At 39.8% G+C, this 15,027-nt stretch overlaps 2 protein-coding genes across 2 annotated transcripts in view; both read left to right on the top strand.

Annotated features, from left to right (window-relative positions):
* Positions 1–15,027, top strand: part of LOC311109869 (uncharacterized protein) — a 75,099-nt gene that overhangs the window by 39,471 nt on the left and 20,601 nt on the right. The gene's annotated exons all lie outside the window — the stretch shown is intronic.
* LOC311109867 (titin-like) overlaps positions 1–15,027 on the top strand; it is a 41,971-nt gene that overhangs the window by 12,312 nt on the left and 14,632 nt on the right. The window contains exons 2-11 of the mRNA XM_084152881.1: positions 1,673–1,957; positions 2,110–2,379; positions 3,608–3,889; positions 4,057–4,326; positions 5,555–5,836; positions 6,006–6,275; positions 7,504–7,785; positions 7,949–8,020; positions 12,836–13,117; positions 13,283–13,354. Coding sequence (XP_084009007.1) covers positions 1,673–1,957; positions 2,110–2,379; positions 3,608–3,889; positions 4,057–4,326; positions 5,555–5,836; positions 6,006–6,275; positions 7,504–7,785; positions 7,949–8,020; positions 12,836–13,117; positions 13,283–13,354 — 2,367 coding nt within the window. The remainder of the gene's footprint in view (positions 1–1,672; positions 1,958–2,109; positions 2,380–3,607; positions 3,890–4,056; positions 4,327–5,554; positions 5,837–6,005; positions 6,276–7,503; positions 7,786–7,948; positions 8,021–12,835; positions 13,118–13,282; positions 13,355–15,027) is intronic.

Here is a 15,027-nt window from a genome sequence, read left to right as displayed (position 1 = left end):
TTTTAAAATGATAAACTTGGATTAGTTAAACACAACATGCCATTGGAACACAGGACTGATGGTTGCTGATAATGGGCCTCTGTACACCTATGTAGATATTCAATTAAAAATCAGTCATTTCCATCTACAATAGCCATTTACAACATTAACAATTACTACACTGTATTTCTGATAAATTTCATGTTGCTTTAATGGAAGAAAAAATTGCTTTTCTTTCGAAATCAAGGACATTTCTAAGTGACCCCAAATTTTTGAACGGTGGTGTATATGACACAACAGTCTATATAGCGCAACAGTCTATACAACATCTATATAACACAGCAGTCTATATAACACAGTCAATATAACACAACAGTCTATATAACACAACAGTCTATATAACACAACAGTCTATATAACACAACAGTCTATATAACACAACAGTCTATATAACACAACAGTCTATATAACACAACAGTCTATATAACACAAAAGTCTATATAACACAACAGTCTATATAACACAACAGTCTATATAACATCTATATAACAAAACAGTCTATATACCAAAACAGTCTATATAACACAACAGTCTATATATCACTGCTTTAGCAGACATATATATTATGTTATCAGTAAGTGTTTCTGTGTGTGTGTGTACGTGTGTGTGTGTGTACATGTGTGTTTACATGTGTGTGTGAAACAACATTTTTCGGTAAACTTTCCAACTGTCGACAAAACAAAAGGTGGGATCTTTTTGTGTCGGTAAAATTAATTGCGCTTTTATGCGCAAATATGGTTATAATAACCATCATATGGAAATAAACTTGGTCACGCGATGACATGTTGTGTGGTCCTCCTACTACGACTCGGGATAGCATGCAGTTTATTAGGCTACAGAATAAACACATGATGATGAACTTCACAGGGTGGTGAATGTACAAGGTTATGAGTTTGATGCTCCTTTCCAATAAATATTGACGTTCTTATTCTGGTGACATGATGATCGATGCTTTGTTGCAATTTGATAAATACAAATAATTTCGCTCTTATCCATAATAATCTCATAATGTAGATACCTTAGCTGTAGATAACAGTTATGTAGATAACAGTCTATATAACACAACAGTCTATATAACGCAAAAGATTTGGACAAACCATCAGTAGAGTGTAAAATGCGATGGAAACCCAATTAAACTTGTATTTTTTATTCGGTACATGGGAATTTAATGGCATAATTTGTATTTTCACTACGTCATCATACAGCCTTTTATCCGCAAAAACTCAGTTTAATGGAAACATATCTCTGGTGGGAAAATGTGCAGATTGTTTTAATGCAGATTTTTGAATATTCACATGAAAATATGTCACAAATTGGATGGAAACCTAGCTGGTGATATAATAGTGGACAGCCTCAGAGGCAGGGTGTACCCAAAGATTTTCATCTATGGTGTAGCGTAGATACATTTCCGCTCCAGTGGTGGTGGTGAGGGGGCAAATACTGGCAAAATGGGCAGACTAGATAGGCCAGGTACGCCCAGCAAGCAGAATTCTTGACATAAAAAGTAAAGGTTCATAATAATGTCACTTTCAATGCCAATAAGGTTAGGACCACATATTCATACCCTAACCATAATGTGTTACCCTGGATACATTGATACTCTTTTACATGTATGAAATGTCTGCTTTTCCAGATCTTTATCATAAAGTGGGAGGTGAGGTCTTGTTGAAGCCAGACAAGTCCACAGAGCCTGGCCCCATCACAAGCATCCTATGGAAGCATGGGAAGAACAAGGTGGCAGAGTGGGACAAGGATTTTGGTGATCTGGAAATCTATGGTGCCTTCAAAGAGCGCACATCCCTGAACCTGACTACTGGAGAGCTGAGAATCAGAGGATTGACGAAAACAGACAGTGGAATTTATTCTGTGGAGTTCAACGACAAACAGCTTGACAAGACATATAAACTATCTGTTATCAGTAAGTGTTTCTCTCGCTCTCTGTGTGTGTGTGTGTGTGTGTGTATATATACATGTGTGTATGTGTGTGTGTGGTCTTGTAGAAACAGCAGGTTATTCAGTGCCTCACAAACATTTTCCCAAATTATTCCTTTTTCTTTCCTCTATTTACAGAGGAAGTCCCCAAACCCACAATCACTTCATCCTGTAACCCAGACAAAACCTCCTGCACTCTGACCTGTGAAGGTGACACCACTGATGCTGAACCCGTCACCTACAGCTGGAAAGTGGGAGAGGGGGCGTGGGAGGTCATAGGAAAACATCTGGTTGTTTCTAAAAGCGATACAGGCAAATCAACCAACAGTTACAAGTACTTCTGCAAGCTGAAGAACTCTGCTGGGGAAGGGGAAGCCAGTGAGCCAGTTGGACAGGTGTTTGGCCCAGGTGAGTGGACACTCATAAGTGTGCTACTGTCTTATGTATTGATATGTCAGTAACACTGCCAGTGTTGTAGGACATTTTGAATGCTGCACTATGTTGAAAACAATCAGTGAGGTTTATTATGTGGAGTTCAACAGCAAACAAACTGCTTTAGCGGACATATACATTATGTTATCAGTAAGTGTTTATGTGTGTGTGTACGTGTGTATGTGTGTGTACATGTGTGTTTACGTGTGTGTGTGAAGCAACATTTTTCGGTAAACTTTCCAAATGTCGACAAAACAAAATACGCTAGACAAGGTGGGATCTTTAATTGCGCTTTTATGCGCTTTTATGGTTATAATAACCATCATATGGAAATAAACTTGGTCACGCGATGACATGTTGTGTGGTCCTCCTACTACGACTCGGGATAGCATGCAGTTTATTAGGCTACAGATTAAACAAATGATGATGAACTTCACAGGGTGGTGAATGTGCAAGGTTATGAGTTTGATGCTCCTTTCCAATAAATATTGACGTTCTTATTCTGGTGACATGATGATCGATGCTTTGTTGCAATTTGATAAATACAAATAATTTCGCTCTTATCCATAATAATCTCATAATGTAGATACCTTAGCTGTAGATAACAGTTATGTAGATAACAGTCTATATAACACAACAGTCTATATAACGCAAAAGATTTGGACAAACCATCAGTAGAGTGTAAAATGCGATGGAAACCCAATTAAACTTGTATTTTTTATTCGGTACATGGGAATTTAATGGCATAATTTGTATTTTCACTACGTCATCATACAGCCTTTTATCCACAAAAACTCAGTTTAATGGAAACATATCTCTGGTGGGAAAATGTGCATATTGTTTTATGCAGATTTTTGAATATTCACATGAAAATCAGTCGCAAATTGGATGGAAACCTAGCTGGTGATATAATAGTGGACAGCCTCAGAGGCAGGGTGTAGACAAAGATTTTCATCTATGGTGTAGCGTAGATACATTTCCGCTCCAGTGGTGGTGGTGAGGGGGCAAATACTGGCAAAATGGGCAGACTAGATAGGCCAGGTACGCCCAGCAAGCAGAATTCTTGACATAAAAAGTAAAGGTTCATAATAATGTCACTTTCAATGCCAATAAGGTTAGGACCACATATTCATACCCTAACCATAATGTGTTACCCTGGATACATTGATACTCTTTTACATGTATGAAATGTCTGCTGTTCCAGATCTTTATCATAAAGTGGGAGGTGAGCTCGTGTTGAAGCCAGACAAGTCCACAGTGCCTGGCCCCATTACAGGCATCATATGGAAGCATGGGAAGAACAAGGTGGCAGAGTGGGTCAAGGATTTTGCTATGGAAATCTATGCTCCCTTCAATGGCCGCACAACCCTGGACCAGACTACTGGAGAGCTGAGAATCAGTGGATTGACGAAAACAGACAGTGGAGTTTATTCTGTGGAGTTCAACTGCAAACTGCTTGACAAGACATATAAACTGTCTGTTATCAGTAAGTGTTTCTGTGTGTGTGTGTGTGTGTGTGTGTGTGTGTGTGCATACATCTGTGTGTATGTACATGTGTGTATGTGTGCGCGTGGTCGTGCACGAAACAGCAGGTTATTCAGTCCCTCACAAGCATTTTCCCAAATTATTCCTGTTTCTTTCCTCTATTTACAGAGGAAGTCCCCAAACCCACAATCACTTCATCCTGTAACCCAGACAAAACCTCCTGCACTCTGACCTGTGAAGGTGACACCACTGATGCTGAACCCGTCACCTACAGCTGGAAAGTGGGAGAGGGGGCGTGGGAGGTCATAGGAAAACATCTGGTTGTTTCTAAAAGCGATACAGGCAAATCAACCAACAGTTACAAGTACTTCTGCAAGCTGAAGAACTCTGCTGGGGAAGGGGAAGCCAGTGAGCCAGTTGGACAGGTGTTTGGCCCAGGTGAGTGGACACTCATAAGTGTGCTACTGTCTTATGTATTGATATGTCAGTAACACTGCCAGTGTTGTAGGACATTTTGAATGCTGCACTATGTTGAAAACAATCAGTGAGGTTTATTATGTGGAGTTCAACAGCAAACAAACTGCTTTAGCGGACATATATATTATGTTATCAGTAAGTGTTTATGTGTGTGTGTACGTGTGTATGTGTGTGTACATGTGTGTTTACGTGTGTGTGTGAAGCAACATTTTTCGGTAAACTTTCCAAATGTCGACAAAACAAAATACGCTAGACAAGGTGGGATCTTTAATTGCGCTTTTATGCGCTTTTATGGTTATAATAACCATCATATGGAAATAAACTTGGTCACGCGATGACATGTTGTGTGGTCCTCCTACTACGACTCGGGATAGCATGCAGTTTATTAGGCTACAGATTAAACAAATGATGATGAACTTCACAGGGTGGTGAATGTGCAAGGTTATGAGTTTGATGCTCCTTTCCAATAAATATTGACGTTCTTATTCTGGTGACATGATGATCGATGCTTTGTTGCAATTTGATAAATACAAATAATTTCGCTCTTATCCATAATAATCTCATAATGTAGATACCTTAGCTGTAGATAACAGTTATGTAGATAACAGTCTATATAACACAACAGTCTATATAACGCAAAAGATTTGGACAAACCATCAGTAGAGTGTAAAATGCGATGGAAACCCAATTAAACTTGTATTTTTTATTCGGTACATGGGAATTTAATGGCATAATTTGTATTTTCACTACGTCATCATACAGCCTTTTATCCACAAAAACTCAGTTTAATGGAAACATATCTCTGGTGGGAAAATGTGCATATTGTTTTATGCAGATTTTTGAATATTCACATGAAAATCAGTCGCAAATTGGATGGAAACCTAGCTGGTGATATAATAGTGGACAGCCTCAGAGGCAGGGTGTAGACAAAGATTTTCATCTATGGTGTAGCGTAGATACATTTCCGCTCCAGTGGTGGTGGTGAGGGGGCAAATACTGGCAAAATGGGCAGACTAGATAGGCCAGGTACGCCCAGCAAGCAGAATTCTTGACATAAAAAGTAAAGGTTCATAATAATGTCACTTTCAATGCCAATAAGGTTAGGACCACATATTCATACCCTAACCATAATGTGTTACCCTGGATACATTGATACTCTTTTACATGTATGAAATGTCTGCTGTTCCAGATCTTTATCATAAAGTGGGAGGTGAGCTCGTGTTGAAGCCAGACAAGTCCACAGTGCCTGGCCCCATTACAGGCATCATATGGAAGCATGGGAAGAACAAGGTGGCAGAGTGGGTCAAGGATTTTGCTATGGAAATCTATGCTCCCTTCAATGGCCGCACAACCCTGGACCAGACTACTGGAGAGCTGAGAATCAGTGGATTGACGAAAACAGACAGTGGAGTTTATTCTGTGGAGTTCAACTGCAAACTGCTTGACAAGACATATAAACTGTCTGTTATCAGTAAGTGTTTATGTGTGTGTGTGTGTGTGTGTGTGTGTGTGTGTGTGCATACATCTGTGTGTATGTACATGTGTGTATGTGTGCGCGTGGTCGTGCACGAAACAGCAGGTTATTCAGTCCCTCACAAGCATTTTCCCAAATTATTCCTGTTTCTTTCCTCTATTTACAGAGGAAGTCCCCAAACCCACAATCACTTCATCCTGTAACCCAGACAAAACCTCCTGCACTCTGACCTGTGAAGGTGACACCACTGATGCTGAACCCGTCACCTACAGCTGGAAAGTGGGAGAGGGGGCGTGGGAGGTCATAGGAAAACATCTGGTTGTTTCTAAAAGCGATACAGGCAAATCAACCAACAGTTACAAGTACTTCTGCAAGCTGAAGAACTCTGCTGGGGAAGGGGAAGCCAGTGAGCCAGTTGGACAGGTGTTTGGCCCAGGTGAGTGGACACTCATAAGTGTGCTACTGTCTTATGTATTGATATGTCAGTAACACTGCCAGTGTTGTAGGACATTTTGAATGCTGCACTATGTTGAAAACAATCAGTGAGGTTTATTATGTGGAGTTCAACAGCAAACAAACTGCTTTAGCGGACATATATATTATGTTATCAGTAAGTGTTTATGTGTGTGTGTACGTGTGTATGTGTGTGTACATGTGTGTTTACGTGTGTGTGTGAAGCAACATTTTTCGGTAAACTTTCCAAATGTCGACAAAACAAAATACGCTAGACAAGGTGGGATCTTTAATTGCGCTTTTATGCGCTTTTATGGTTATAATAACCATCATATGGAAATAAACTTGGTCACGCGATGACATGTTGTGTGGTCCTCCTACTACGACTCGGGATAGCATGCAGTTTATTAGGCTACAGATTAAACAAATGATGATGAACTTCACAGGGTGGTGAATGTGCAAGGTTATGAGTTTGATGCTCCTTTCCAATAAATATTGACGTTCTTATTCTGGTGACATGATGATCGATGCTTTGTTGCAATTTGATAAATACAAATAATTTCGCTCTTATCCATAATAATCTCATAATGTAGATACCTTAGCTGTAGATAACAGTTATGTAGATAACAGTCTATATAACACAACAGTCTATATAACGCAAAAGATTTGGACAAACCATCAGTAGAGTGTAAAATGCGATGGAAACCCAATTAAACTTGTATTTTTTATTCGGTACATGGGAATTTAATGGCATAATTTGTATTTTCACTACGTCATCATACAGCCTTTTATCCACAAAAACTCAGTTTAATGGAAACATATCTCTGGTGGGAAAATGTGCATATTGTTTTATGCAGATTTTTGAATATTCACATGAAAATCAGTCGCAAATTGGATGGAAACCTAGCTGGTGATATAATAGTGGACAGCCTCAGAGGCAGGGTGTAGACAAAGATTTTCATCTATGGTGTAGCGTAGATACATTTCCGCTCCAGTGGTGGTGGTGAGGGGGCAAATACTGGCAAAATGGGCAGACTAGATAGGCCAGGTACGCCCAGCAAGCAGAATTCATGACATAAAAAGTAAAGGTTCATAATAATGTCACTTTCAATGCCAATAAGGTTAGGACCACATATTCATACCCTAACCATAATGTGTTACCCTGGATACATTGATACTCTTTTACATGTATGAAATGTCTGCTGTTCCAGATCTTTATCATAAAGTGGGAGGTGAGCTCGTGTTGAAGCCAGACAAGTCCACAGTGCCTGGCCCCATTACAGGCATCATATGGAAGCATGGGAAGAACAAGGTGGCAGAGTGGGTCAAGGATTTTGCTATGGAAATCTATGCTCCCTTCAATGGCCGCACAACCCTGGACCAGACTACTGGAGAGCTGAGAATCAGTGGATTGACGAAAACAGACAGTGGAGTTTATTCTGTGGAGTTCAACTGCAAACTGCTTGACAAGACATATAAACTGTCTGTTATCAGTAAGTGTTTCTGTGTGTGTGTGTGTGTGTGTGTGTGTGTGCATACATCTGTGTGTATGTACATGTGTGTATGTGTGCGCGTGGTCGTGCACGAAACAGCAGGTTATTCAGTCCCTCACAAGCATTTTCCCAAATTATTCCTGTTTCTTTCCTCTATTTACAGAAGCAGTCCCGAAACCCACAATCACTTCATCCTGTACCCCAGACAAAACCTCCTGCACTCTGACCTGTGAAGGTGACACCACTGATGCTGAACCCATCACCTACAGCTGGAAAGTGGGAGAGGGGGAGTGGGAGGTCTTAGATAAACAGATGAATGTCTTTAAGAGCGACACTGGCAAACCAACCAATGGTTACAAGTTGTAGTATCGGGTCAATGCTGGCAATTATTGCTGATAAACAAAGGAGTCCGCTCATACTGAACCTTTGATCATGAGTTTTATTCATATCACAAGATTTCAGCATGAGGTTACAGGTGTCAAGATCACCCGGAGAACGGCGTCCCAGATTGCAATGGCCGCTCTAACCTCTTCGTCGTTTTTTACCCAGTATATATAATCTTCCCAAGATATGGGTGGCTCCCTCTACTGTCCAATCCCCTGTCTACAACACACAGACTTCTCTGTCCTATCCGGGGTGTCACACTAAAACCATTCCCTCTGACACTAAAATAAACATCCTCTCCGGTTCCACTTAAAAACATTAACAACGTCATAATCTTAATACACTACATTCCCCTCTTCGAGACGAACTAAAAGTCTCGAAAACAAACAGAATAGGATTATGACAAGTAACAATTTATCTTATTGAGTATCTTTAACATTAAACCAAAAACATTTTTCTCTAGAGTGTAAATACCTTTCTATGAAATATGAACAAATCTTTATGAAGTGTGAATACATTACTATGAAATATGAACAAATCTTTATGGAGTGTGAATACATTACTATGAAATATGAACAAATCTTTATGGAGTGTGAGAGCGAAAAACTGTCTGGCAGCCATCGTTCCAAATATCCATCCATCAATCAAGACAGTAAAATTCTCTCACAGTCCCTCTGCCCCAGGCAACCACCTAGGTACTCCCGATGAATTCATAAATCTTTATCAATGCATTTGAAACTATGATGCAATTAAATACACATGAAAGCCCCAGCAAACAAAATACTATCCAAAATGTCCACTCTGAGGCTGGTCAACCCATCGGACCCTACAGTGGATCTCTATCCCTGCCTAGACTCCCTGTCCCTAAGCATTCACGAAATAAACAAAAACATCTAAGATCCCCACATGTATCCAATAATCATCAAATATCATTCTACAAAAATTAATACCTAAGAAAATGACACACATTATGTATTACACATGCAAATATGTCTATATTTCATTGCAGACACTGGAATGTAGTCCACTACACTTAATCTCCTCCGTAGTCTCCTCTTCCAATGCATCTTCGATGATGGAATCGGAACATTTCCACACCTTCCTTGTTCCATCTCCTCCAGTTCCCTTCATATTGTCCTTGTTTGAGTATTTCAATCTCTACATATTCCCCCAAATGCTTCTGGAAGAAAAGAAAAGACCAAACAGTATCTTTTGCAAAACAACACTTTCAAATTAAAACATCAATATCAACTAAGAATATAAAAAATGATATAAAATGATATATGAATCACATCATCCTATTTCCCCCCTTTGATTCATAACATCATACTAAAATCACACTAATATTGATTTTTTTTTTTTTTAAATGATCAAATAATCAAAAAGGATATTTATCCATCAATACTCCATCCAGTCCCACTTGTCCATCTTCATCCAGATCAGGAACAGTCAACAACGGCATCTGAGCGTTGTCTCCAGGCATCACAACTCCAACCTATCTCAATATCATAGCTTTCTCAAAGGTCAGTAACAAATTACAAAAGAAAAACATCACACACAGTGCTATCAGAACTGCCATTAAAATCTAATCCATCACTGCTCCCACTGGGCCTAACTGATCTTGGAACCAAGTCTTTGCTGACCATCCAGCTCCTTCAGATCTACCAAACGCATCCCTTATTTTCTTCAATGCATCTATAACTATCTGGAATCAAAGTATAACTAATATTATCAATATGATCTTCCCAAATGTTACCCCATCCCAAGTCCCCCCTTCTCTCTTAGACTTATCCTCCAATGATAGGCTTCAAGACTATGAAATGTCGCCATGTCTCTTTTCACCCTATTTCCAAACCTAGATTCAGATTTATCTGTGTCCGGTGCTACCCCTCTTTTAATGAAACCTCATATGGAAGCTTCAACGTTGACATGTAACAACATCCTGTCCATCCATAGGGTAAGAATATATACGCTTTATCACCACAAACCCTCCATGTTTTATTAGAACAAAAACAATTTTTAGCCCTCACTGGTTTCATCCAATGCATCAGGGTTCGCTGTTACCTGATTTTCCTTCCCATCTAACAAATTCACATAAGTTAATTCACTTAACCCAATAACACCTAAACCTAGTGTCATAATCTAGTGCCGTAAAATCAAACGTGTCGTAATCTAGTGTCGTAAAATCACACGCATGCGCGGTACATTCAAAAATACGATTTCACCGTGGAAGGGAGATTCTTAGTTCTCTCTCCAACCCAAACACACAGTTAACAGTCCTGCTGTAACTCCGTTTTCTTCTCATAGTCAAACAACATTTAACAGAGCTCACAGAACATAGAACCGAAATTCTACACACACAAACATAATTTAAGATGCTTTATTCCATCGCAGTGGACCTCTAAGGTCACATGTTAGCATGCAGCATATTGCATTTAGCATTAGCATTAGCCTGTATGCACCATGTAGCATGAAACAATGTACCCGACATTGCGCCTTAAATTATTTTTCTTTTATAACTAACTTTAGGCTGCCGTGAGTTATGGATAATCTATGAGAGGTTACATCAGACAAATGCTTCGTCAACCACCAGCTCAGCGGTAACATGCAATAAAATGCATATTCCAAACCCCAGTCCCAGACTGACCTAGTCACACCGAATGCGTTATCAGGATTTATGGCCCACCCTAGGGGTCGCCTCGCTGAGGGCTTATCAAATCCACAATGTCCTAACTTGTATACATATCTTGGCCTTATTCACTTCCATCGATTGTTCTTGACTTCCTATTCAAGCAACATATCTCTATAGCCAATCTATAGGCTCTCCCCCCTTTTGCGCTGTTTACCAGATAGCATCCAAACTAACAAACTCCCAAAGCGGTGAGAAAAAAAAAACTCACCCTTATCTGGCCATGACTTCAGAACGAGTTAGCTTGGCGCTTGAATGGAACAAAGAAGAGATGCAGACCCTCCCTTTTCGTGACGCCATTTGTAGTATCGGGTCAATGCTGGCAATTATTGCTGATAAACAAAGGAGTCCGCTCATACTGAACCTTTGATCATAAGTTTTATTCATATCACAAGATTTCAGCATGAGGTTACAGGTGTCAAGATCACCCGGAGAACGGCGTCCCAGATTGCAATGGCCGCTCTAACCTCTTTGTCGTTTTTACCCAGTATATATAATCTTCCCAATATATGGGTGGCTCCCTCTACTGTCCAATCCCCTGTCTACAACACACAGACTTCTCTGTCCTATCCGGGGTGTCACACTAAAACCATTCCCTCTGACACTAAAATAAACATCCTCTCCGGATCCACTTAAAAACATTAACAACGTCATAATCTTAATACACTACAAAGTACATCTGCAAGCTGAAGAATTCTGTTAGTGGGGAAGGGGAAGTCAGCGAGACAGTTGGAGAGGTGTTTGGCTCAGGTGAGTGGACACTCATAAGTGTGCTACTGTCTTATGTATTGATATGTCAGTAACACTGCCAGTGTTGTAGGACATTTTGAATGCTGCACTATGTTGAAAACAATCAGTGAGGTTTATTATGTGGAGTTCAACAGCAAACAAACTGCTTTAGCGGACATATACATTATGTTATCAGAAAGTGTTTATGTGTGTGTGGACGTGTGTATGTGTGTGTACATGTGTGTTTTCGTGTGTGTGTGAAACAACATTTTCGGTAAACTTTCCAAATGTCGACAAAACAAAATACGCTAGACAAGGTTGGATCTTTAATTGCGCTTTTATGCGCTTTTATGGTTATAATAACCATCATATCGAAATAAACTTGGTCACGCGATGACATGTTGTGTGGTCCTCCTACTACGACTCGGGATAGCATGCAGTTTATTAGGCTACAGATTAAACAAATGATGATGAACTTCACAGGGTGGTGAATGTGCAAGGTGATGAGTTTCATGCTCCTTTCCAATAAATATTGACGTTCTTATTCTGGTGACATGATGATCGATGCTTTGTTGCAATTTGATAAATACAAATAATTTCGCTCTTATCCATAATAATCTCATAATGTAGATACCTTAGCTGTAGATAACAGTTATGTAGATAACAGTCTATATAACACAACAGTCTATATAACGCAAAAGATTTGGACAAACCATCAGTAGAGTGTAAAATGCGATGGAAACCCAATTAAACTTGTATTTTTTATTCGGTACATGGGAATTTAATGGCATAATTTGTATTTTCACTACGTCATCATGCAGCCTTTTATCCACAAAAACTCAGTTTAATGGAAACATATCTCTGGTGGGAAAATGTGCATATTGTTTTATGCAGATTTTTCAATATTCACATGAAAATCAGTCGCAAATTGGATGGAAACCTAGCTGGTGATATAATAGTGGACAGCCTCAGAGGCAGGGTGTACCCAAAGATTTTCATCTATGGTGTAGCGTAGATACATTTCCGCTCCAGTGGTGGTGGTGAGGGGGCAAATACTGGCAAAATGGGCAGACTAGATAGGCCAGGTACGCCCAGCAAGCAGAATTCTTGACATAAAAAGTAAAGGTTCATAATAATGTCACTTTCAATGCCAATAAGGTTAGGACCACATATTCATACCCTAACCATAATGTGTTACCCTGGATACATTGATACTCTTTTACATGTATGAAATGTCTGCTTTTCCAGATCTTTATCATAAAGTGGGAGGTGAGCTCGTGTTGAAGCCAGACAAGTCCACAGTGCCTGGCCCCATCACAGGCATCATATGGAAGCATGGGAAGAACAAGGTGGCAGAGTGGGTCAAGGATTTTGGTCTGGACATCTATGCTCCCTTCAATGGCCGCACAACCCTGGACCAGACTACTGGAGAGCTGAGAATCAGTGGATTGACGAAAACAGACAGTGGACTTTATTCTGTGAAGTTCAACAGCAAACTGCTTGACAAGACATATAAACTGTCTGTTATCAGTAAGTGTTTCTGTGTGTGTGTGTGTGTGTGTGTGTGTGTGTGCATACATCTGTGTGTATGTACATGTGTGTATGTGTGCGCGTGGTCGTGCACGAAACAGCAGGTTATTCAGTGCCTCACAAGCATTTTCCCAAATTATTCCTGTTTCTTTCCTCTATTTACAGAAGCAGTCCCGAAACCCACAATCACTTCATCCTGTACCCCAGACAAAACCTCCTGCACTCTGACCTGTGAAGGTGACACCACTGATGCTGAACCCATCACCTACAGCTGGAAAGTGGGAGAGGGGGAGTGGGAGGTCTTAGATAAACAGATGAATGTCTTTAAGAGCGACACTGGCAAACCAACAAATGGTTACAAGTACATCTGCAAGCTGAAGAATTCTGTTAGTGGGGAAGGGGAAGTCAGCGAGACAGTTGGAGAGGTGATAGATTAATTTGTGTATTAAAAATAATGACTAAAGGATTTCACCCCAAATACAGTAGAAATGTGTATACGATATTCGAATTATCATGTAGTGTCAACCCACTAACAGAGGGGGTACTAAACATTCAAGGGTAAAGGAGGAGGCGGGAACTGTTTAAGAAAGCCACCTAAAGGTGGGAGGAGCATAGTGCCTTTGTTTGTCAAGAAGTATAAAAACAGTATGTATGTGTTTTTAGCGGGAGAGCTCTCTCCATGAATAAAAATACATATAAGTCTTGTGAGTTGTGGACCTTGAATCATTGATGATTAAAACCAGAGCCTTACAACCTCTAGTAATGATTCAAGCTTAGTTTGAATTAGAGATAGAAATTCACATGACAGATTGGTCCTTCGAGCCGGATCTTAATACATCTTTATCGTTCTAAAGTCACCGAAATCCGTGCACGGGCGGTTGATAGCAGTCCGTAAAAGAGTCCTGGCCTTCGACGTTAAGGTTATAAACAGGCCGGTGATTACTCTTTATGAACGATAAAGACGTTAACAAGTTTGAAAAAGCATTTTAATCCAGACTGCGAGGAAAAGGTCAGTAATTTTTATTCATGGATTTTGGTAAAATGATTTGAACTTGTATGAGAGAGTGAGAGAGGGCAGAAAATTGTTACCAAAGTCTCAAAGGAAGTAATAATTATTACGAAACAGGGAGGGTCCGCAATTGACCCTAGGTAAATAGCTATAACCAGAATAATCTAGTCCGAAATGACAAGGGGTGAAGGCCATCACCAATGTAAACTAGTTTTTTATTGAGACTGTATTGGGTACAGTACTACGATAAAACAGGGAAAGGGATGATTTTCGTCGTGTGCTATGGATAAACGGGTCAAAAGTCGCGTATACGACTGGGGATTTGCTAGAACTCTGTGTGTTTCATGAAACTAGAGCAGTTACGACCTCTAGGTTACAAATAGGTGTAGCAAATTATTGTATAATGTTGTGTACGTGTGAGACTTAAGAATCCATCAGTATACGTGATAATTATTTCTAGGAAGGAGCTAAAAAATTAGGTCGCGTGAGAAAAAATGGTTATCGACCCCTTTCATGAAACCGGAGTTTTAAATAAAAGCTCTGGGTTAGGGGTTAAATAATTTTAAATGGTTAATTACAAAAGCAAATCATACGTTGGCTCAAAAGACGCACTAAAATAATAGCTCCTAGAACAATAATTCTGGGAATTATTACTAGAGGGGGGATTTTTATTTTTCCGCCAGGGGAAATAAAACTTCTAAAGAGATCGAAGAAATATGGTTTATGGATCCATTTGTGAGAAGAGGTATGAATTTATTGGGCATCTCGGAAAAAAGTAGGCAGATGCATATCAATTGAATTTGAAAAAACAGCGAAAGGAGGGGCTAGGGACAGCGAGTGTTTTTTTTAAGCGCGAAAGTGCTTCAACGGTAACAAAGGAAAAGATTTGAAAAAATGATTA

This window comes from Coregonus lavaretus, assembly GCF_964263955.1.
Source record: "Coregonus lavaretus genome assembly, chromosome: 35".
NCBI classification, from domain to species: domain Eukaryota; kingdom Metazoa; phylum Chordata; class Actinopteri; order Salmoniformes; family Salmonidae; genus Coregonus; species Coregonus lavaretus.
The sequence above is the reverse complement of the archived record's forward strand: the minus strand, read 5'-3'. Positions and strand labels throughout refer to the sequence as shown.